Raw genomic sequence first — 25,674 nt, 5'->3', positions numbered from 1 at the left:
CGAGTGGATAACGCGATGGCGTTTGAAGCGAGGGTACTGGGTTCGAGTCCCAGAGTGAACATCAACTCTGAGATGCAGGTACATCCAGCTGACGAGTCCCAAGTAGGACGAAGCGCGCGTCCTGGATTCCACTGCTAGCCACTATCCATCTCTGCTTACTGAAATGTTTGTTTTTCTAAGAGCAATTAATTTTAAAGTTTATAGGAATGAACTTTAATATAGAATTGCATCGTTCTGCATTTTATCGATTAGTGGTACTTTCAAAGATATTTTTTCCTAAAGGTCAAATCTCGAAATTCAGAACTCGCTGTATCATATCGCCAGAATATTTGCCCTTCAAATCATTCGCTATTCATGCCTCGTAAGTGACTTTTCAAAAACATTCTCAGTCAAACCACATAATGTAATGAACGGATCTAGGTTTTTGGAGACTAAAATTAGCCATAAACAGGACATTCTATGCAGCTCAACTTGTCATCATTGAAAAGACAAGGTCGATGTTTCACCAAAAACCTAGACAGCACATAAGCGATTGTGTCACATCCCATTGTGTATACCAATTTACATGTATGTGCGGAAACACGTACATAGGGAGGAGCAATCGTGATTTGCAAATAAGGGTGGCGGAACACATACCTAAATGGCTACAGAACCAAATGAATTCGAATGGTCAAATAAGATCACAGGATAGACAAACATCTTCCTCTATTGCGAAACATTTAGTTGAAACTGGTCATAAGGTTGACATCAAATCAGCATTTGTAGTGTTGTACAAAAGCCTTCAAGGACGTATACTAAGGTTTATTGAAGCCTTGGCTATACGGAAATTGAAACCTCCTTTATGTGTTCAAAAACAATTTGTTCTTACCCTTAACCTACCCTGGTAATGCTTATTTATTATCCAGAGTAGTCATCACATTGTTTTTGTGTACTTTATTTATTTTCTTACCTTAACCTGTCTAGTTGACCTTTTAATTTTCATATAAAAATGTCTTAACAAGTATATGTGTGATCAGATTGTTCGAAATGTATTGCGCTAATATATCACATAATTCTGATAAACTTCGTCTTCTCATTGCATTATCGAAATTTATCAAAGGGACTAATTGTTTTAAAAAGGATTAATTGCTTTGAATACAAAATTTGGAATTGACGAACTCAACACGTGGAGATTAATATCGTTTTCAATTTGTCTAAACATCCCCTCTTTCCTCAACAACCAAACAGTAAAATATTCTAATAAAACATTTGACTGATCAGTTACAAATCATTATTGAAATTTGTATATTAAGTCTAATCGTAAAACATCATAGAGTATGAGATTTCAATCCTTATATAGAGAGATAAAAAGATGAGATCTGTTCTTTTCATATAAATTTTTATCCATATGGAACACACAGAAAGTCAATAAACTTTAATTACTCTGATAAATTACCGTAACAAACAAATCCATTGACATTTTCTATTTTCATAATTTGAAATTAACCTCAACAAATAAACAAGAGACAATCCCATTCCCGGTCAATATTTCATTTTTTTCTACCTTTAACAGGTTTTTTGTTAGCTCCACCAGATGCTGCTTCATTTTCAGCCTGAATAGCTAAGGCTTTCTGTTTACCAAGAGGTGTTTTACGATACCATACCTGTAAAAAGAACATTCAAAGTAGTAATCTCGATGGTCACATTCAATGATTAGTTTTTTTTGTTGAAAAAATATGAAACTTTTGGATCTATTAAATGATCAACTAATGAAATGTCAAAAAATAATAAAAAGTTATTCAGATAATCTTATATAATCTCAGTTGTTAAAAAGGATCATTTTCAATGGATAATTTGGTGACCAACTGAAATTAGATGAAAGTCTAGGTCACTTTAAAAGTTGAATTGACGAGCCTTAGTGTTATTATCATTTCAATAAACCAACCAAAGTATGATAAGAAATGGATAGTCAAGTTTCAATTTTCTTCAATTGATTCCTATAATCACTTTATTGTGAATAAATTACACTGATATGAAAATAGACGAACATGAAATATTCATTTAGATCTCTTCTGTAGGTTCCAATATTTTACAGAATGAGGCGTGAAGGTGTAGTATCAGTTTATATGTTAAGCCCATATACTTTATTCTAGCTTCTGGCCAAGCCAATTCGCCTGTCCATTATGAGTCATGTTTACGCCTTGTTACTTATTCACTTATTAACTCTGACCATTTTTTTATATGAGCGTACGTGTATGCAAACTCTTTTATCCTACTTATCGCATGTCTGTCATTTATTCTTGTCTGGCTATAAATATTAATTAACGCTTGCTTAAAGTGAGTTGGCTTACCAGCCATCTTCAATACGCGTCATGTATGCTTCGCTCGCTGACATTTGCTCATGTGCTCACAGCATTCTGGCTTACGTCATTTGTCAATAAAAATGTAGTTGCCGCTTCTTTTTGCCTTCTGGTTCTATACACCGTTAAAATTGGTATAATAACGGTTATCAAGGCGATCAATTAGCGAAGCACGGTACTACAAACGAAAGATTGTCTTACTTTCAACATCTTTATAAACATCAAAATATAAGTATTAGATCATTTTACAGTAAGTAGATAAAATATGCATCATATGAAATGTTCTTTTTTTCTAAATATCCACCTTATTTCATTAGTTTGACAGTATTTATATACACTAATATACAAATAAAAGAATTTTCATCGGACCATTTGTTGTACATTAATGACAACATTATTTGAGTGTACACCTTTCCAGTCAGTTAACTGAGATTGATATACTTAACATGAATTAATGTATTAGTCAAGTACACTTAACTTCCACTTATGAAAATATTTAAAAGTGAATATAACAGTGAATGGATTATGCACTAATTTGAAAATGGAAGCAATTAGCATAGTATAGATAATTCAAACACCAATATTTCTAATGCTTTTTTTAAAGGATTTAAGTACATTCTTGTAAGAATTTCCAAACTTGTTAACACTGAGGTACAAACAACTGAAATCATTTTTCATTTAGACTGTATACCTACCTACCTACTACTGCCAATTATTTAGGCGAGATTTATACTTGTTCAGATAATCATGATTTTCATAGACAATTCAATAAAGCTTCTATTTACTTACAAGGGGTATATCATCAATTTTAGCATACGGTTACACATACTTTCAGAAGTTGAAATTCAAAAGCTATAACAGATATACGAAGAAGGAACTCATGAAAATGATCTTTGGTTATTCAACATTGATTACTAATCTAAAAAGTTGGTCCGTAACATTTGTGTGGAACACGGGAATAAATGGTATTATAATAATTTTTCCTTACAAACATTACAAATTATCCGTAAAATTTACTGTTTCAGTGACAACTACACATGGTCAAGTGATCTTTTTTATTTAGAGGCTATCAGTGTAAAGCTCATAAAATATTGATCATTTTCTGATACTGTTGACAATTTCGGTAAATCAGATTGATATATTTCCTGATAGTACTCTTTAATTGATCCAGCTTTAACTGGGTGAAACAGTTGATTGAATTGGATTAAAGCTACTTCGATTACCTACATGTTTTCCAATAGTCAGCCACTAATATAACAGTAGTATTAATCATGATGACTCACCTTATATGCTTCTTCCTCATCAGCGAATACTGGATCAACCTGGGACAATGGTGTAATAAATTCTTCAGCTTTTAAACATCTCCTACTTAACTGAGCAATACGCCGTTCCGTAATAACTTGACTACATGCTTGAGCTATTTGACCAGATGTATAACCATCAGATATTTTTGTTAATGAAGTAATATCTAATTCATCTGTTAGTATTCCTCCATGACGTATAATTTGTGTTCTCCAGATAACTAAAATAAGGTTGTAATAGATTGGACGATAAAAGTGATATGTCGTGTCGATTATGAACGCTATATTCAGATCCTAAGCTATTCTGATAATCCCAGGCTAGAACTATTCAGTGACTTGAACACCAGAGAGAAGACACGAGGATGAGAGAAACACTTTACTGCAAGGTTCAATCTTGTTACAGAAAATCATAGGTATTTATAGATGTTAGCGTATGTTAATACAACATCCTATTTCAGCCAATCCATTAACGACATTTTATTCTACTGGCCAATAGTAGCTCGCCACGTTGGAACTCTAGAATGTTCCATCGTACTCTGATTGGCTGGGTCTCTTCGGCTCCTTTTTGGGCCTCTGGAGGCTCCGTCGAAGTTCTCCGGAAGCCGACTCAACAAAAAGATACTACAAATTAGTAAATCATGTTATTAATTTTACTTTCAAAGACCAGTCAAAATCAAGAAGCACAGAGTAACCATTTCGCTCTTACTTCTCATGAACTTGTCGGTAGTATACAATTTTAACTCTTTTCAGTGGATACATTTGAAAACACTGAGGTTTCTCGATAAGTATGACATTAACGGATTGTTTTGACGACGTTAGCATCAACCGATGAGTAAATCTATTTAACAGAAAGCTACTGTACAATAATTTACTTTAGTTATGCATGGAATTTGTAGATTGATAGTGTGTAAAAAATTAATATTTAATCAAGGATAGCCTTGAATTATATGTATGGTGAGAACACAGAGTAATGCTGCATTTAGGCATCAGGCTTTAGGTAAATATGGTTAGTTAGTTGCTAAAGCTACAAAACTTTATCAACTTTCGTCAAGTCACTGAATGCAGAACTAAATTGCGTAAAGCGAAGAAAACTTCTCAGTCAAAATCATCGAGATAATCTTAATTTCTGAGTAGATACACAGCATGAAACCTATTCCATTACATTAGATTTGTATATTTTTTTATCTTCATCTAATTCCTGATGTAAATAATTACTGGAAACTTTTCGTTTGTCCCTTTCAAACTATGTTTGTTGTTTTGAGTTTTTCACTTCAATCTACTTCAATTTAAAATGGTAGCTTACAGCTCGTAAGCTGTTTTTTATGCTATTCTAATGTGAGATTTGGGGACATGAACAGAGAAATATTTGTATCAAATTCTATACTGTCTATATTTGATCGAGTGACTTCAATCGTTTAAATAAATTTCATACATATAAATCTAAACAAACTTACTATTTCTAGAAGCATAATCTGGTCTTGGTATTAAAATAATTTTTTGATATAATTTACAAAATGGTCGAATATCTGCTTCAAATGGCGCTGATGAACAACCAATAAGTAGGACACGATCACTCGGTGTTAAAATCTTCATCGCTTTCGGTAATTCCTTTTTTAATCTTTTAGGATCTGTCTGTATGATGGTCAGAAGTGAAATACTATGTATAAATTAATTTAAAATTTTGTCATGTTTACACATAAATACCCTAAAACTAATGGAATTAACAATAAAGTAAACAGTTACAACTATAACTAACAAACTAACTGATTGACCAAGTGGATTAATGAAGACTCTGATATACCATATGAATTATAAAAGGAACAGCATCAACTTTTAGGAACTATGTGTTTTAATAGTAAGTTACCTGAACCAGATAAGATTGATGGATATACTTTTAAGCATTGTTTTTCATTTTTTTAGTTGAATGGATTAGGTATTTCCCAGGAAACTTCATCTTGATCAACATACGTTTTAAGAATATTCAAAACCTCACCAGCCAAATATAACTAGATGGGATTTTTTCTGCACAGTTTGCAAATGATTCAATAAATTTACGCTATCAACTTTATTTGCTTATTCTGGTCAGAAATAGCATGTCAATATCCGGAAATAATTACTGCAACGATGTAGGAGATTTTTAGCTTAATAGGGTACTTTTAGCAATTTATAGACCTCTGGTCTTAAAGATTTATTTACACAGCCACTACTTCATATAAAAGCTTTGTGATTAAACAAACTACTTTAGAAAACAACATCATGATCAGAAGTGAAATAAAAATAACTTGAAAACTAATCATTTAAGAGGTTTGAAGACTTTTGAAGAAGATATAAATCAAATGTATAAATGTCGTTTTTAATCATCCTAAGTTACAAAACCTTTAGTGTCAAATCCCTTAATTCATCTAATCAACAGGTTTCACTAGATAAATTTGGAGTTTTTTATGTGCATAGTGCCTTTAAATCTACTTGTCGACAAATATAATATAATATAGCTGAAATTCTCTGTTCAAAATCCCGTCCACTCTAAAATTCGACCACGTCATAAGAGGCTCAATAATTTAAATATAAATGGATCATCAAAAATTGTAGAATTCTAAATCGAACTTGCTTATGAGTGATAAGCCAACCCTTACTAGCCCAGTAAATCATCAAGTAAAGATTTTCACCGGTCATATGTACCGCGCAAAATTGACAATACCCAATAATTCCATGCAAATACAAGTCTAGTATTAGCAGTATTAAAATGGGTAGAGTAAATTTCAAAAGACTGCAGTCTAAAACAATAAGTGTCCAAATGGAATCAGAGGAAGAAATAAGCAGTAAATATCGCAGACTATTTTTATTTTTGACCGGCAGATTTAAAATCTCAGTTGATCTGCAGACAGATCACTGATCATAATTTAATACTGGCAAAAATAAGTCTGAGATTATTTACTAAAATGCAGACATAGTAAACTGCATACAAGGGTTAAATATTGTATGCTCCTTTTTTATATTCTTTCATGAACCTCACCTATTTACCAGAAACCAAAGTCTTGTATTAGTACAGTTAAAATCTGGCAATATTCCACATCACGTAGAGAATATTTCTTAGTAAATGAACTAAGAGTTTGGGGTATTTATTGGTATCAAATATTTGGTTGAATATCTTTTTTTGGTTTGTCTGGTTAAATTTTAATCAAACCTATTTTAACTACTTATAAGTAGCTACGCTTACACCTTAATTTTTACTTCTCTTAACTTACCAAATCAGTTTTGGGAAGTTTCTTTTTAAACATTTTTTCACAATCGTTAATCAATATTACAGAGGGTTGAAGAAGCCGCCCAACTTTAAAAACTAGGTGTACCAACATTCTAAGACCATCTTTACCAGGATATTTATCTGCAATATTTTCTGCAGATAAATCAAACAGATTAGCTCCAGTTTCAGTGCATATAATATTGACCAACGAACGTTTACCAGTTCCATGTGGTCCAGCCAATAGAAGAGACTTTATGAACGGAGCCTTTTCATGAACATTTTGTGAGCCTTTTAAAAAAAGGATCATTGAATAGTAATGATAATGATAATAATAATAAGAAATCAATATTTTTATCCTATTTTATAATAAAGTGACCAAACGAATCAACTATGTGAAGTAATTAGCTATCAAACTACAATTTACTTCCGTTTTAGTGTTAATTGTCAGGAAACATAAATACTCCTACTATGTGACTATAAATTGACAAGGAATCCCTTTAATTCATAAGAAGCAACTGTCTAAAGTCTAGTGACCCTTCTTGTATTGATCTGTTATGTAAAATCAAAACTAATTCGTAATTATTCATAGAGCCATAATAACGAAGTTTGTTCACTAATACAATTGATTGTAATGGTATTCCTTGTTAGAAAATCATCGCCAATTTGTCTCACTAATTTACTGGAACTGTTATTGTTTATCTTCCACGGACAAGACCTAAACGTCAGTGGATAGCAGGCAGCTATTGTGAAAGATTCAAATGAGTAAATTACGATTATCATTCATCAGCAATTAGAAAGCCATTAAAGACAACAGAACACCTGACAATATCCTTTTGAATTAAACAATTTTCAAGAACTTTATATCTTGGTGTTGGTAGGATATAGATTGGATTAAGCATGTTTTATGCATGATGGTGTTGCTGCGCGCTGATTGGTTAATTTTAAACCGATCAACCCGGGCATATTATTGCAGAAAAATCTATTAGCTTCTTATGCATATACTATAAATATATGAACGATATTTAAACTATTGATTGCTGATTGCTGTTCACTGATCATTATTAATTTGAATACAATTTGATTCCTGTTCAACGTGTTCTGATTTTGGGGTCTTGTCGAGTGTCATCGTATAAGAATACTAAGCAATAGGAATAGCTGGGTCGTTTATATAGCAAAAATACAATTATAACACTTGGTAAAATTGAAAGTTTGAAATTATACATATATAACTTACCTAATGGTAGAATAGCATATTCTGTCACTAATCGACGTACATCACTTAACGTTGGTTGTGGTTCAAGATTGGCTTGTCTTAACGTTGTACCTAAATAAGAATATTCCCCAGAATATTCATTCATTGAGTATTTTTCAACTTTTCTAATTATTCCAGCTAATACCAATTCTTCAAAAAGTGAGATCAATGTTCTTTATTTGACAATTAAGTCGAACACGGTTGAGTTTGGACGGTGAAGTGTATAGAAATAGAGGAAGAAAGTGGAAAATATTTTGTAAATAATAGTAATAAAGTATGTATAATGAACCTTTATCTTAGCTTGCGCTTATCTCTTATTAAAATCAACAATTTCAACTCAGGCCATAAGATTGATCTTAACTCGGCTTTTGTGGTGTTGTATAAAAGTGTAAAAGGGCATAAACTAAGGTTTATTGAAGCCTTAGCTATACGAAAATTCGAACCCCCTTTGTGTATTCAAAAACAGTTTGTTCTCACCTTAAACGTACCCTGGTAATATTAGCTTATTATCCCGAGTGATTAGGTGTCAAATTGTTTTCACATTATTTTTATAATTATTATCCTTGTCTATTCTTACCCCCAGATCTTACCCCCATTTCCGGTCTAGTTGACCTTTTATTTTTATATATAAATGTTCTTAATAAGTATATGTGTGAACAGATTGTTCGAAATGTATTGCGCTAATATATCACATAGTTCTGATAATCTTCATCTTCTTATTACTAAACTATCGAAATTTATCAAAGGGACTAATTAATTTAAATTTCAACTCACTTAATCATATAGAGAATCTCTCACTGTTAATTTGCTAACCGATATTATTATCAGTACAAAATCTGAAATCTCGTTTTCCGCTTATTTACTTATTCTATCCAGGAAAACCACATAATTTCCAACATTAAATTAATCAGTTTAAAGAAGACAGTACTCACAATATCCACTTCTAGAGCTATAAATCATTTATTACTCTTTTTTAGTTTGGATTACCGACTATGAAAACATCAATGAATCTAAACTGTGAATCTAAACTTCTCACAAATGGTTATAACAGATGAATAATAACTGAACTAAAAAGGTTTTAAATATTTTGTGATAACTAAAGACGTATTTAAAGATGGATAATGGCTAGCAGTGGAATCCAGGACACACATTTCGTTCTATTTGGGACTCGTCAGCTGGATGTACCTGGCTATCAGGACTCAGTGGATAACGCGATGGTGTTTGAAGCAAAAGGTACTGGGTTCGAGTCCAAAAGTGAACATCAACTCTGAGATGCAGGTACATCCAGCTGACGAGTCCCAAATAGGACGAAACGAGCGTCTTGGATTCCACTGCTAACCACTATCCATCTTTTCTTACAATGCTTGTGAAACAAGGCTTTATCGAGGCAATACGCACACTATGCACATATGCCAATTAGAGACTAACCAGATGCAGTCCTAAACATCAATGGGAAGATTCAAACAAACAATACTAAGTGAATTTACAAACGTATTTAGATATTTAATTACAATTTATGCTTGTTTTTAATAAAGTAACTTTGATATTCTGATTTGAATTACTCATTATTTAACAAATTATTATCGAAAACCTCACACTCGTACATAATGTTTTCTGGGATAACCGACGTATAAAAATTTAACCGGGTCAAAGTAAATCACGTTCAGCTATAACTTAAGAAAGCCATTTGTTCAATTTTAAATATTTTGAGTTAATTATTCTGTAATGAAGGCTAATTAAGACTCATTTAAATCAATGACAATTACGGAACAAACAAACCTTATTTCAAGTATTTATTTACAGTATTTTCGCTACATTTAAAAATGTTGTTAAATTATTTTGTAATGAGTGAGTATGACATTGATAAAGTTTATCTAGGATTAAAATCCAGTCACTCAGAAGTAACTGATGTCATATATATCTATTCCTTTATCAGGGATCAAATTTTATCCCTCAAGTTGTAACGTAGCCATTAGTGTAATTGATCTGACTTGGCTTTCAGTCTTTTTAAGTATTGGATACTTGGGACCGTTTGACAGGCGCATGATTTCCAGTCAGCATTGGCCAACATGTGATTCCAGTCATTTACCACTAAGTATTCGTATCAATGACCTACATTGTGTTGCTTGTGAACATATAATGATAATACTGAATATGAAACAAAACACTTTAAGAAGCAAAGCATTTCTTCTCTATATCAGTCTGTCCTACCTGTCCGGTGTAAGATCTTTCTCCTTTTTTCTTCTGCCTTTTTTACCTTTTCTGCCTTTTTTTGCACGTTTTTTCTTTTTTCGTTGAACACGTTCTTTGTCAATTGCAATTTTTAAATTTCTCAACTCTTCACGAAGTAATTCATCAACCTGTTTATATATATATGTAAAGTTATGTATCAAAAACTAATAAGTACCATGTATCAATCAATAAAGCTTCATGTCTATGAGACATTTAATGTCGAGTAGGGAACAAACTGTAACAACATTGTAAATTAAATGGACTAGTTTTGTGAAAACCAACATATTGGTTGAAAGTAATTTTCATAATAGATTAATATCAAATGGATAACCATTAAAAATCAAGGAACACCGGACACGTAATTTGGCTCGGTTCTTATAGCCTTACTATTGTCCGTGTCTACTCAATTTAGCTCCCGATTTTTAAGTTATATGTAAGAACCATATATTCACGGATCATTATGTCCTAATCTATTAATTCATATTAGCTAGTGACAGACAATTTATTATGGGCGATGATCTAAGCTGTCAAACCTTATTAGTATGTCGAGAAGAAGTTAACAAGATGGGTAGCAAAAAGATCAGCAAAAACTGATTTAAAACTCAATATTCAAGCAGTACCCATCTCTGAGTGAACTTATTCATGGTTGATAATTTTGATTTGATTTATCTCCTTGAAAACAAACTAGAATCAGACTTTTAAGTGAAGTTTACAAATCTAATTTCATTTTGAATGTCATCTATATATCAATGATAAATATTTATTAAACTATTCTTTCAAATCATGATATAAACTTCATGTATAAATTCAAATTACCTGAACTCGTATTTCCGTTTCAACTTCTAAACGTTTATCTTCTTTGATAATTTCCTCATCATAATGTTGTTGAAAATTGTCAGATTCATCACGATTTTTCCATAATGCTTATAATGATAAAACATTTTCAATAAAAATAAATCCAGTTTCATTCAGGTATTGATGTTATACGCACAAACATATATGAGTCAATCTAAGCATTCAAAAGAATGTAATTTCTTGGAATTATATAGAAAATAAAAATAAAAGTAGATTGCTTTTGAGATGGTGAAGAAGATTTGTAGCTCAGGTGGATGATTTCGATGGAGTTTTGTTCTCTGACCTGGATAGTTTGGTCGTGGAGTTTTCAACGTCCACCTGAACGACATCATTATCACAAACTTCAGATAGCAGTGGAGTTCTTGAATTTCTCCACCTATGGCTCACAGCTTGTCCAATTTATTCAATTTATCAACCAATCAGGAAAAATCATGGACAAACATAGGAACAAAAATCAAACCAAAGGCGGACACGACCAAAACAAAGAAGTGAACAAGGACAAGTTTAAGGTCAACAATGACCAATGAACATGTAAGTCTACAGGACAAGCTGTGAGCCATATGTGGAGAAATTCGAACACTTCACTTCTATCTGAAGTTTGTGCTGATGATGTCGTTCAGAAAAAAGTTAGCTTGTCAAGTACACGATATTAATTACTGCTTCAGACACTAATGACCATTTTGTATCTAAAGAAAGTTCTAATTAAGTCTAACATTTCACCCATATTTTCACGTGTTTACGCCATGGTTAGGAGATACTTGACAATGATATACAGACAAATGATTATTAATTTCTTTATCCCTTCAACTTTACAGATATATGTACATATCCAGTAATTTCTGCTAAGAACTGTAATCTATGATCATTGACGTTTAGCTTCAACGTAAATTATTGAACTTATAAAGTTGCAAGGGTTGCTTCAATCCACTACATTTTCGAATTTTATGCACATTATCATCTAACTGATTGACGAAAGAATACTTTTGTTCTTCCCTTATTTGTCCTCAAATGATAAATTTGTATTAGATTCTTGCTAGTTCGTGGAACAATCAGTTGAGTAGAACTCGTCACTATACATCAACTTCATTGATTATGAGAAGGTGATTGACAGTGTGAACCGAAGAACATTATGGAAACTTCTTCAACACTATGGAGTTTCTGAGAAGATTTTCAACCATATCCGGAACTCATATGACGGACTACAGTGCAAAGTGGTGCATGGAGGACATCTGACAGATGCATTTCCAGTAAGGACTGGAGTCAGACAAGGCTCTCTACTCTCCCACGTCCTCTTCCTTCCGGTGATTGACTGAGTTATGATGACTTCGACATCTGACAGGAAGCACGGAATACAATGGACATGTCAGAACCGATTAGACGACTTGGACTTCGCAGATGACCTAGCCCTCCTATCCCATACACACGGACAAAAACAGTGTAGCTTAAGCCTCTGCATCAATAGGCCTCAACATACAAAAAGGAAAAAGCAAGCTTCTCAAATACAACACGGAGAACACCAACCCAGTCACACTTGATGGAGAAGCTCTGGAAGAGTTGGAAACATTCCCGTACCTGGGAAGCATCATGGATAAACAAGGAGGATCGGGTGCAGATTTAACAGCGAGGATTGGCAAACAAGGATAGCATTCCTACAATTGAAGAACATATGGAAGTCAAAACAACTGTCAACTAATTTCAAAGTGAGAATTTTGAATACGAGCGTCAAGACAATCCTACTCTACGGAGCTGAAACGTGGAGAACTACTACATACATCGTCAAGAAGGTACAAGTATTTATAAATAGTTGTCTACGCAAAATACTCAACATTCACTGGCTGAATACTATCAGCAGCAGCCTTTTATGGGAGAGGACAAACCAGCTTCCAGCTGAAGAGGAAATTAGGAAAAGACGTTGGAAGTGGATAGAACATACATTAAGGAAATCATCAAACTGCATCACGAGGCAAGCCCTAACTTAGAATTCGAGAGAGAATGCGGAAAAGAGGAAGGCCAAAGAATACATTACACTGGGAAATAGAAGCAGATATGAAAAGGATGAATGTTAACTGGAAATAACTGGAAAGGTTTGCCCAGGATAGGGTTGGATGGAGAATGGTGGTGGGTGGCCTATGCTCCTCCACGAAGGGTAACAGGCGTAACCAAGTAAGTAAGTCTTACTGGTTAATATGGGTACATAAAATGCCATATATGAAGATATGATTTATAAGTTTTGAGAAGAAGAAACTTACCTTGATAATTATGACATCCCTCATGTATTTCAGCAAGAAATGCTGATGGTGAAAATTTGAATCCTTCTGTTTCCTCCTATATGTTTTTAAGGAAATATACATTTATTACCATGGTGTTAACTATTAACAGAAAGACAGTCGGTAATTAGGTAATAATCTGAGCCATTTGTTTATTTCTTAAGACAAACTAAATTTAACAGACAATCATGATGGTTCAGCTTACTAAAAGTAAGTGGACGAGTAATTGGGTTCTTACAACAATGTCTGATGATAATGATTTGAGTGACTTTTCTGTCTGTTTTTGTTACAAACGTATTCATAATTTCACTGAGATTAGTGAATCTAATCATGACAATATAAACATGTTGCCTAAACCAAAGTTAACTCATTGATTAGTGGTTTTTTTATTGTACATTCAAATTATGACGGGATTTTTCTGAAAGGTATTCTTAAAACTTTATTTTTGCAATCAGTTAGCTCAAGCAAATTCGCAAAAATAGGGTCAGAGTTTCATTATGTAGATTTTTTTTACCTAATTACAAGAACGTTTTTAAACCCAATTCTGTTTATTTGAGGATGTAGTTGTGGTGGTTAAAACACTCGACTAATAACCAGAATAGGGCACGTTCAAACTCGCTTTTGTCTGATCAAGTCTTCATGTTTAGATAGTTTCATTTGCTTACATACGAATACTATAGTTGTAAGCTAAGCATATAAATCTGCACTCAATAGATTAGTCATATTAGTTAAACTGATTGTTCGATAGTTCTTCTATAACTAAATAACATTCTGGGAATATTTAAGACTGAATATCTGTGAATTTTTCATTTCGTTTACTTTGTCCAAAAACTAATAGGTAGTAAAGACATGTCATTATAGGTTTATACTTTTACTAGCGTCTTGAGTGGTAGAGATTACGTTTTTTTCAATACAGGATTAAATGAACTTTCAAAACTCCTTACACATAACGGATAAAAAACAAATTACGAACATTTCAAAACTTATTTTCAGAATTTTCAGTGTTTCCTAGGTTTTATACTCCACAGCACAAAACCATGTATATGCCTTAAAGTAATCAAACGATCTAAATGTATGAGATCGGTTCATAATTATTCGAAAGAAGACAGAGTTATTCTCATCGGCAAATTTACGGTAACATTCAACAGAGATAAAAATAACTATCTTCTGTCGATGATAAATGTTGTTGTCATATCTAATGAAGACTTCCTGTAGGCCCTCACAAGAAATTACTTTCTCTGTATAACCCTTACGTATAATCAATCTCATAAAATCCGTTGAGTAGAAACGTCGAAATTGCTAATATGTTCAGTGTGAGAAACCGATAGTAGTAATTAACACAAGATGATTTTGTATTTTATAAATTTGTTATCAACATTTTCATTTCAGAAGGGGTTTTGCGGATATTATAGTAATTATAATAGTTGAGATCATGAGTCAATTGAAGCTAGATCACCATGGAAAACTTGAAAGCGCTGGACGGCTGTTTCGTCTTATTATGGGATTTCTAACCAGTGCTTCCAGGTTTTCCACAGAGGTCTAGCTTCAATTGACTCATGATCTCAACCATTAAAATTTTAATTTCAGTTGGTAAATATTCACCTGCATCTAAATGATTTAATGATTATTTAACAGTTAACAATGTAAATCATCCATAAAATTGAATTGTATAAGACATGACTGTAAACATACTTCTCCTTTTTTCTTCTTTTGTTTATCATTCTTTTTAGGTGATGGTTTACTTTTGTTTTTTCCGCTGCTTTTACCTTTCGATTTTTGACTTGCCTCATCCTGTGAGATAAATAAATGTTATGGAGCAGAATAATCTTTATGTAAATGATAATAATTTCAGTTAATTTTAATTCGTTTGAAAAAAATTCCCAACTAACAGTAGCTAATGTATCATTAAAATACAGAGAGGGAGAGACAAACACCTGGAGATGGTTGGTTATTTTCCCTTAGTTTTACATACCTCAGGGATGCAAGTCAATAATTTCAAATAGAATTTAAAGCTATAAATCAATATACCGTAGTTAACAATGATAACTAATAGATAAGTATAAATCAAACGGTCCTGTATTTCGACTTTATTTAATCCGGTGATCATCATCCGAGATCATATGTGAATGTACGCTTTACTCAAAACTTGAATAATTCCACGGATTATAACTTTGTACCAAATGTGTGATTATAGAATAATGACCATATGCCATCCGAATAAAATAGGTAGGGAACGAATACTTTGTACGATAAACTAGGGAGAAAATGGGTACTCTCATGGATTTATAAAAAGCACAATTACAAAATTAAACAAAAGGAGGTCCAAACAACTAACAAAGCATTACCGTTTATCGACCTAGTATCTACCGATGATAAACCCAATGAACTGTTAGTCCTGAAGTCAAGCAGAACAAATAAAAGAACTTTTATCACAGAAGAACTATAACTAATGTTTTTCACGTTCTCGACGATGACACTGATACCAAAGGATGAATCTACTAGATTATCTACGGCCTTTTGTATCTTAAAATTCAACTACTGTAAAGCAGTTTACATTAACAGATATTCTAAGAATTTACTTTCCTTGTTCGTGAACCCCTTTTAGCGTGTCTAAGTAAAGGTGTGGCGAAAACTGCCAACAAGTCTACGTTAGTTCATATATTTTAACATAACCCTTCATTATTAATAATCTACCATGTTATGACTAGTTTTCTAAATTTAGTCAGGCTCTGGATCATTCACATAGCGAAAACGATTCCAGAATGAATTAAAGAAACTCAAATTTCGTTTTCAAAAGAAACAGGCTCAGAATATTTTCTTACTTTGGACAACCCAAAATCCCAATAGCCTTTTTAATTATAAGATGACCTACTGCACATTTAAATATCCCATTCCTCTCTACATTCCCATAATCCAAGTATATCTGATTTAATTACTTTTTCTTATAAACTTAAACTTAATTCATGTAATTGCATGCGATGTGTAATCCCTGATTTAATTTATCAATCATATTATGATTTCTCTCATCCTATTCTACCTATAATTCTCCTATTCTGGTCCATATTGGTTGGTATTTATTTCAGCATTAATACACACAAGCTGGAACTTCGTAAATTCAATTATTAAAAGTTCATTGGTCTCAAAATCGGTCATACATCTCCATCTGTGATTTTCCTCTATACATGTAGAACATGATGTGAATTGATTGAAAAGAGTCTTTGTCATTCATTTATATGTCTTTGTCTTGATAAAAGCGAGAATATTATTTAAACGAATAAAATAAACATATTACTTTTTCTCTCAGTTCTCTTTCTAATTCTTCTGGTGTTTTCTCCTTGAAAATTAATGCAGAACCTCCTTCATCCTCATCTGGATAGTCAGGAAATTTTCCAGTTGCATCTCTAGTGAATACAAGTGTTATATGTTACTTAGACAGAACTTTATAGTTTCGAAAAAGATATTAACTTTATAATAGCCCTTGATATTCCCCCAAAATGATACCTCTGAATTTAAAAAAGGTAGAAACTAGTCACTCTGCATATCACTACCTTCAAACAATACTTAAATGTTTAAATGTATTAAGTCTTGACAACTCCATTTACAGATTAAGTTTAATTCATTTTCATATTGTACCTGACTTCATCATGTGTGAGTAGTAACAGTAGAAAAAGTCGAAAAAGTAAATGACATAAGGTAAATTAACAACCAATGTCATGTTTTTACCTTAACTACAGTAACCCTCGAACAAAGTGTCTACGTTTTAATTTTTATTTAAATCCAAGAACATTAAAAATCTTATCAAGCTCCATGTCAAGTTACACTGTTCACTCCTACTTTCACTGATTAAACTGACTTCAGAACACTGTAGATAAACAGTAAATTATTATCATTTGTAACATAAATTCTTATGGTTATCAAAAGGTATTAAACATTTGGTTTCATTTTAGAGTCATGCTTCCTACAACATGATCTATTTCAAAATAATCGAAAATTAAGTGAACATGTACACTAATCCTTTTGTTCATAAAAAGATTTTCGGCTGACCAAAAACTGTCATGATAAAACTCTATACTACTATCTTCTCTCTCTTTTTTCTTTTTTCTCTTAAAATATTTCAAGTTTTCGGTTTATTTATTTGACCTTTATTCTTTACGAACATATTTGTTTTAAAATGGTTTATTTTACTTGACTTCATTTAATAGTTATGTGGTGTGTGCTACTGATTTCGACAGATATAAGTAGTATGTATCATCAACCGGAAGTGGAATGTCTGGCGGCAGAAGGTTAAGAAGATCAAAGAAAAGAGAATGAGGACAATAAGTGATTGATGTGGAAACAAAAGAATGATGAAGTCTGAGGCGACTGACTGATATTTACAAAAAGAAACAGTTAAGTTTGAGACAATTGATTGGTATTTTGCAAATAAAGTATTTACTGTATGATTCTCAGATTTTACTAAGATTTTACTGTAATTCTGTATTCAAATACTCTGATTGTTCCCAATTGTGTTCTCGTTCAGTACAATTGGACTAGATGTGTTAAATTTGGTTAGAATCGGATAAATTATTCTAGTTGTCGTAAATTTCTATTTCTATCTCATATTTTTCAAAATATATGTAAGGTAATATAATTCATGTAATTTAATAAATTTGGAAAGAAAAACGCATTTGGTAATTTTTTTGTTTTTGTTTTGATCATTTCAACTAATGATGATCCATATTGATCTTGTTTTGATCATTAAAACTTTTCTGATCATAGTTTACAATTATCCTGTTTACATTGTGGAAAAGTATTAAATGGAAATCAAAATGATCTCTCAAATGATCACTAAACTTACAACGTTTCTTTAATTGATATTAGTAAATGATGAAAATTAGCTTATGTTTACTTAAAATTGTTATAAATATATGATCAGCGAAGATTTTGGTGGTTATTTCAAACGGTAATATGAATTCCTGATTGCTTTTGGAAATAATAATCATTGTTTTCTTTTCTTTACTCATTTATGTGTATCTATGTATATATGTAGCAGGTAATCCATTGATCAATGGGTTGCATTTATATTCATTCTGGATTAACTAGTAGTTATATTGTTTTGTTTGAATATTTTGTACACTAACAACAGCTTTATTTCCTTGATCGAATAGCTTTCGGGTTTTAAAATTTATCCTCTAGGATTTTGAACTTGCTTATATGAAAAAAAGTATCAGTTTAGCAAATTTAATCATTCTAGAATTGCATTAAAACAAAGTTTCTATCACAATATTGTTGTAATAAAACTGTAAACTTAAATTGCGACTAATATAATCCCAGATATACTGACAATTTTCTTACAGGAATGTTATCACATTTTGACTTTGTCTAGCATTGTATTACTACTATGTATCATACTCAGTAGTATATATACAGATGGACAGATAGACAGATAAACTAAATCCAATAGTTTCACCTTTTTTCAACTTCAGAATACGTAAATTCATATCCGATATAAAAAGTGATTATCAATTTTTTTCTTAATCCTGTGGTGAAATACCCAAATGATAACAACCGTAATTATACTGATAATAGTTATAATGAGAATTTTCCTCAACCATAAAATGACCTTGTGACTTAAGACAATCCCCACAGGATGCACATATGCCAATAAGAGACTGATAAATTGCAGTACTAAACATAAAAAGACCTTTTTATATAAAGCCCACATAATACCAATTGGCACTGATATTTATGAACAATCTCATATTCATGGAGAGAAAATTTCTGACTATTAACGTACTGATTACAGAAAACACGCTGTTTGAAGAAGAGAAAAATGATTTAATATAAGCACAAATGCATTAAACTAAAAATCATTATGTGACAAATTCACTTAGTATTGTTTGTTTGGATCTTCCCATCGATGTGTTTAGGACTGCAACTGGTCAGTCTCTAATTGGCATATGTGCATACTGTGCGTATTGCGAGGGTACTGGGTTCGAGTCCCAGAGTGAACATCAACTCTGAGATGCAGGTACATCCAGCTGACGAGTCCCAAATAGGACGAAACGCGCGTCCTGGATTCCACTGCTAGCCACTATCCATCTCTGCTTACCATTATGTGACAGCCTGATCCTCATCTAGTTTATTTGATGAATTATTGTTTCATCATGATTTCTATTATTTCGACTCTCATGTCTTAAAACAGCGTTTGGAGAAAGTTCACCTCAGAACTAGACATCAAAGAGCAGATGAGTGAAATATGAATATTGATTAAAAACAAATAGATTAAAGAATCATTGAAAATCAAATTGCACTGAACTAGTCGGTTTAGTTGGAAGTACTAACCTGCATTCAATAAACCACTGACGTATTTGATCTTGCATTGCTTCACGCATATCTGGACCTTCGGTATCCCGAATTTTCTCTTTTACTTGAATCAATGCTTGTTGATATTCTTGTTCATAGATATTTTGTGTTACTCTACGCACTGCATCCACACGATTAGCCAATTTAACCACACTAGATTTTTGTACAATGTGATGTAAATTTGTTGGTACCTAAAAAATGTAAGGGAAATTATTGAGGATTTACTTAACTTTCATTACTAATATAAAAAAATCACAATTCTGGATGAATCTGTAACAAAGATCAAGGAGTTAATGTTCTGGGAAAATATTTTCCTATCTAATGACGTCATAATTGATCAACTTTTCTGTTAACAAAAACTTTCTAATGCTTTCAATGGCTAATTAATATTGCATTCACATTCAAATCACTAATACATCCCGTAGGTTTTAATTAAGCTTACTTTTTACCCATCAATGCGTACTTCTGAAGACCATTAAACTAGAATGAACCAGATGTCTGATTGAACATTAGTTCTTTAGATGACAAAAGTTTGTGAAATTTATGTTAAAACTGAAATTGGTTTTGACAATAGTATTAGCAAAGACCTTGGCTCATGATTTCAATTAGTTTAGATAAATTTGAATTTGAATAAAAGTAGAAACAGTATAAACTTTCATTTCAATAATCCATATCTGTACTAATGCAAGTTATCAATTAGATTATTCAAATATAATTCATGACACTGTTCCAAACAATTTTTTAGTAAACTATGTAAAATATTATCGTTACTTTTGCAAAAACCGAAAATTTAAACACTGTATAATTTAATATTTGACTAATGTATTACAATTTTCACTGAATACTTACCATACCAAGCCATATAAGTTCTTCTTTGCGCATTACCCCAACTTTCTTACGACATACAAAACCTCGCCATAACTACTTACAAACATTGAAGAAAACAAGAGTGGTAGTAAGGGAATCTTATTAAATAATACAGTTATTTTCTATCTGGATGAGCACTTACCGAGGCAGAAATCACCCACAGTTCATGAACAGCTACTCAATCACTGATAAGTAGTATATTATAGTGGTAAATAATCACGAAGTATCGTGTCTATATAACTGGTTGATTTCTCTTTCAAAAGAAACCAGAAGTTATTTTAATTAAAAGAGCTTACTCTATAGTACATCAGTTTGCTTGATTTCTACTTTAATTAAGCTTCATTTACCATAGGTAAAATCATTCCTCATTATAAAAGGTATAAAATACGTAGCCATATTTTGTAACTTAATATCAATGTATTGATATTCTTATCTATTCTTTTTCTCTTCTTGAACTCTAACTAGCTTAAAGTAGGTAATACTTCCAATAATTTCAATGCATTTTACCACTATCTGTTTTCTTTTTAAACCACGATATTTCAAAAATTACTGGGAATAGCAAACTATTTCATCGTAATAAGTTATTCGTTTTGGTGCACATTTAATACCCCTGTTGTGACTAGATTCCATTTATTTTTTTAATACATACAAAATCAATTAGAGTTGAAGACACCATGAATCTTTATCACCTTTTGATGTTTTTATTCATTCATCTCAATAATATGTTTTAACACAATAATAGATCGTGCTATAAATCCACCAACTCTCCGCTTGTTTTGATCAGTGACAACAAAAGTTCAGATACAATATAATGAGAAAACTGCGGCCAAGTGTACAAAGGTTTAGTTTTTAGATTAAATAAACAAATTAATGACAGTCTAAACTATTTTGAAACATATTCGTAGATTTCAGTCCTATTTACAAGATTTTGATCAGATAAAGGAGTACGCTTGAGAAGAAAGAGAAAGTTGTTGAACATTTACACAAGGTTGCTCACACCAGTTGCTTGCTAACCCGACGTTCCTCATCACAAAAACATTAAAAGTGATCTGATTCGGTTCATACAACTCCAGGTTTCTTTGGCCATAGAATTGTTTTCTCTGCCCTCTATCACTCATAAAAATACTCAGAGACAAGAATTTCCTGTTTCTAATGTCCTATTATATAAGTACTCATAAGCTTCCTTCAATTTCTTGGAAGTACTTTGCGTTTAGATAACATGAAACCTAATTTTATCTCATTGTAAGACAATATGGTGAGCGTATTTTTTCTACGCGTTTTCAACGACCTGTATTGTGTGATTATAGCCAACATTTAGCTCATAACGAGTGACAGATTTATACTCGAAATATTGGTTCGTCTACTTTGTGAGTCATTTTTAGAAATGGTTGAAGCACTGTTTCCATTCAAAAGTGATGGAATAATCAATTCTTTACCTCATTTTAAACAATGAATAAAATGTCTTCTGTATCCTTAAGCTAAAAGTGTATTAGGTTGCTTGAGAAGAGCGTCTTAAGGAGTCCAAGTACTCGAAACATTTTTGAACCTCTACTCTTAAACAGCTGTTTGCTGACAAGAACAGTGTTTTTCATCTGACTCTCGGTAACATTCCATGTATTTGATAGGACCATAGGCTGACAGATGTAGAGCTTGTGCTTCGGAGTTCAGTCAAGTGACATGAGTCGGCAAATGATTTTGTTTATATGCATCTGACAAGACCGTGCTACGCTGTATACTTACCGAAACACTGACCATCAAGAAATACTTAGGCTTTTATAGTAAAAATAGGTACATAAAGCATTAAAGTAGTGCAACAGTTGATACGACAATAAGCCATTTAGTCAATCGCTGTTGATCTAGAATGGGGGCACAGTAGTGAAATCTGTGAGTTGGATTCTTAGAGTTTGCAAACTCAAATAGACATAACTGCGAATCATATGGATCAGTACATATCAACTCACCTGACATCTTGGATGAGTGCTTTATTTTAAGACGCTAGCTCTACAAGTCAACAAAAAATTTATCATTTGCAATATGATTGGTGAAATTCAGGCCATCAAATGGGGCATTTTTTATTCTCATGGTACCTTATCATAACGCTGAAAGTAGTTACTCTGGCGTAAAAACTCAGTTTATTAAAGCGCTCGTTTGAATGATTGTAAGAAAGTTACTGGATACCTTTTGTTGTAATACAGTTATAACGTCATATAAACTAATAGCCTTTCAATATGTATTCTGACCTATGAGGAATAATTTTCTGAAAATCTTTTGCAATCAACAAACTTGAAATTTTGTTAGACAATCAATGATTAAACTGTATGGTAATTTGATCTTACTGCTCTGTGTAAAACGACTGGCTTTTTGCCAAATACCTTTTGTTTTTCTCGGTGTTTCCTCAAGCAACATTAATTTATGCAAAAACACATCTTTCGTTTATTTTTATAGTTCAAAGAAGATAAAGACTAACAAAACCAAAATCAGATCACATAGTTTGCAGCAATACCATCAATCTGGTGCAAATGAATGATGATACCTTTTGAATAATAGTTGCAGCCTCATCACTTGTGTAAGATATTCTCTCTTTACCTCTACTTTTTTCTGATCCTTCCAGCCGACGAATTTCTTTCATAAATCTGGCTCTTATTCTGCCTTGACGTGCGCGTTCATGTCTTTGAATGAGGAGTACAGCTTGATCAACTGACATCGAAATTCCCTCATCCTGAAATATAGAATAAACTTGATATCGATGTATCAGAAAACGTTCCTGTTTGGAATAAAATCATTTGATTTATTTGCGGTGGTTTGTATTTAACTGCTATTGATGGTAACTGAATCAATTTTGTGATGTTTCAGTCATCTACACAAGTACATCTGCACAAAGATGTTTTTAGTGGATTAAACAAGCTCGCATCTATACTAACTTGACAACTATGAATAAAGTATTTCTCAATAAGTCTGATTTAGCAAATAAGTACAAGATTTATCAATTAGTTAATATAAATTAATCTACTTTTTTTGAGTTTGGTTTATTATGAGTGGCCAAATAAATACGGTGCATTAATCTAGTTATCCCTTTTATAATAAATATCAAACAAAATCTCCTAAAATGGATCATTCGGAGTTCCGAAATTCTCAGTGTTACAAAATCTCAGTCTTAAGCTGATTTTTCTTTTCCCTGGAAATATCAGGCTTATGTGCGTCGTTTATTCAGAAAATACAAGACACAAGTCGCAAATGTAAAGAAATTTAATAGGAGTTGTATTTATGTAACTATATAGAGTACTTTATAGTGATCCAACCTTACAAATTATTGTGCTTAATTAAGGCAGGTTGCATAAAATACTTAATTTGTATCAAATTTACTATCCGCCAACAAACGTTCTCATTACCCAGGGTCCAAATTGAAATCAAATACTCATTTACACGTCTTATAGACCACAAAGAAATGACACAAAAGAACTTCTAACTAGAAATTTACTTTAAAAAAGTGTGAATTCTAATTGCTAAGCTGCATTTTTATACATAGCCTAGATATAATTACAAAATATACATCAATTTCCTGGCATAATCAGATTGATACAACGTGAGAGACAACGTCTTACAGAAATAAAAGTGCGTTTTTTTTAAAAGATTCCTCAAAAATTACTCAGACCGAAAATTTGTCACAGAGATTTTGATAGTGTGGAGCACAAAATGGAAACAGAATTTATGATTAGAGGTGGGAATCCACCTTGTAATAGTCATTAACCTTGTGAATATGGAGTTATCTTTAATAGGTAGTGTATGAAAAAAAATGACTACATTAAGAATAAGGCACAAATGCAATGTAGTAATCATTGATCTAGGTGATGTGGCCGAAAGGGGACTACTGTATTGTATCAAGATGCGCAAATGATTTCTCTAATATTGTTAGTCGTATAACTGGGTGCTTAGAGATATTTTCTCGATGAGCAGACTAAGACTTTAGCTGTGCAAAGAGAAGAAATAAATAATTTAGTGGAAGGTTATTTCAGTTCACTTACAGGGTTAGTAGGTTCAAATGGGTATTCAGTATTTAACAAGTTACTGTGAAACTAGATTCGCGAAACTATCGATTTGTAATAATAGAAAAACCGACAGACTACGCAATAACATGCAATCAGATCATTTGTAGGTAGCAGTCTACTCTATATCTATATAAATTGTCAAGACAGAAGAGTGACAATAAAAACCTACTTTATGAGTAGAACAACACTTATTCCTGAATAAGGGAGCAGATATTTTAGTAAATAAGTTAAAACAAACAGATTCCTCCTGAGTCACATTGGTTTTCCAGTATTCGTTTTGGTCATTAACTTAATAACCCAATCAATCAAATAAAATACAATATGAATAACAATAAATAATGAGCGTTTTTAAAAGCTTTCAATCATTATTCACGGGTACAAGTGATGTCTTTTCCTAAAAATTGCTAACTAGTAACATGGTAATTTTACTGTAATTATCAACCGATATCCAAAAAAGGTGAATATCCCCTTGAAATCACTCTATCAGATGTCATAAATAGTATGTAATATTAAATTATCATGTAGTGACCGGCCAGTCTCGATAAGAACACGATTGGAATAACGGAAACAATTATTATTATTGTAACCAAATGTACCAGAGATTGTTTTACTGTATTTGTTTAACTGTATCAGTTTCACTTCTTGTTCCGCTATCCGCCTTGTTTGGTTCGAGCTTGCTCACGCACTGCTTATTCGCTTGTACTTTTGGGCACGTCTCGGTATTATTTCGATACCACGAGGTCGCCAATAAATATACTTGATCTGGACTAGTAAAGCCTTCTGATTTACGGGCTATCAAGGGAACCAAGTCGTTTTTGGACGCGTAATTGAATAGTAGTGGTGATCATAGTCCGTCCACGACTCGACATCCACTACAACTGGTGAGCCGTATTTGGAACACGCAATACAGCTGGTAACCCAATCCATCG

At 32.3% G+C, this 25,674-nt stretch overlaps 1 protein-coding gene across 1 annotated transcript in view; it reads right to left on the bottom strand.

Moving 5' to 3' along the window:
• Positions 1-1,529: 1,529 nt before the first annotated feature.
• The window catches only part of Smp_013080 (hypothetical protein), a gene marked incomplete at both ends in the record, with an annotated part of 36,479 nt that continues 12,334 nt past the window's right edge, over positions 1,530-25,674 (bottom strand). Inside the window, 13 exons of the mRNA XM_018799277.1 lie at positions 1,530-1,643; positions 3,623-3,861; positions 5,095-5,272; positions 6,886-7,169; positions 8,116-8,306; positions 10,345-10,493; positions 11,182-11,288; positions 13,470-13,535; positions 15,169-15,278; positions 16,760-16,888; positions 19,812-20,023; positions 20,682-20,753; positions 23,233-23,418. Of these exons, the coding sequence (XP_018651081.1) occupies positions 1,530-1,643; positions 3,623-3,861; positions 5,095-5,272; positions 6,886-7,169; positions 8,116-8,306; positions 10,345-10,493; positions 11,182-11,288; positions 13,470-13,535; positions 15,169-15,278; positions 16,760-16,888; positions 19,812-20,023; positions 20,682-20,753; positions 23,233-23,418 (2,037 nt within the window). The remainder of the gene's footprint in view (positions 1,644-3,622; positions 3,862-5,094; positions 5,273-6,885; positions 7,170-8,115; positions 8,307-10,344; positions 10,494-11,181; positions 11,289-13,469; positions 13,536-15,168; positions 15,279-16,759; positions 16,889-19,811; positions 20,024-20,681; positions 20,754-23,232; positions 23,419-25,674) is intronic.

This window comes from Schistosoma mansoni, chromosome 3 (assembly GCF_000237925.1).
Source record: "Schistosoma mansoni strain Puerto Rico chromosome 3, complete genome".
Lineage (NCBI taxonomy): Eukaryota > Metazoa > Platyhelminthes > Trematoda > Strigeidida > Schistosomatidae > Schistosoma > Schistosoma mansoni.
This window is presented reverse-complemented; position numbering and strand designations above follow the sequence as displayed.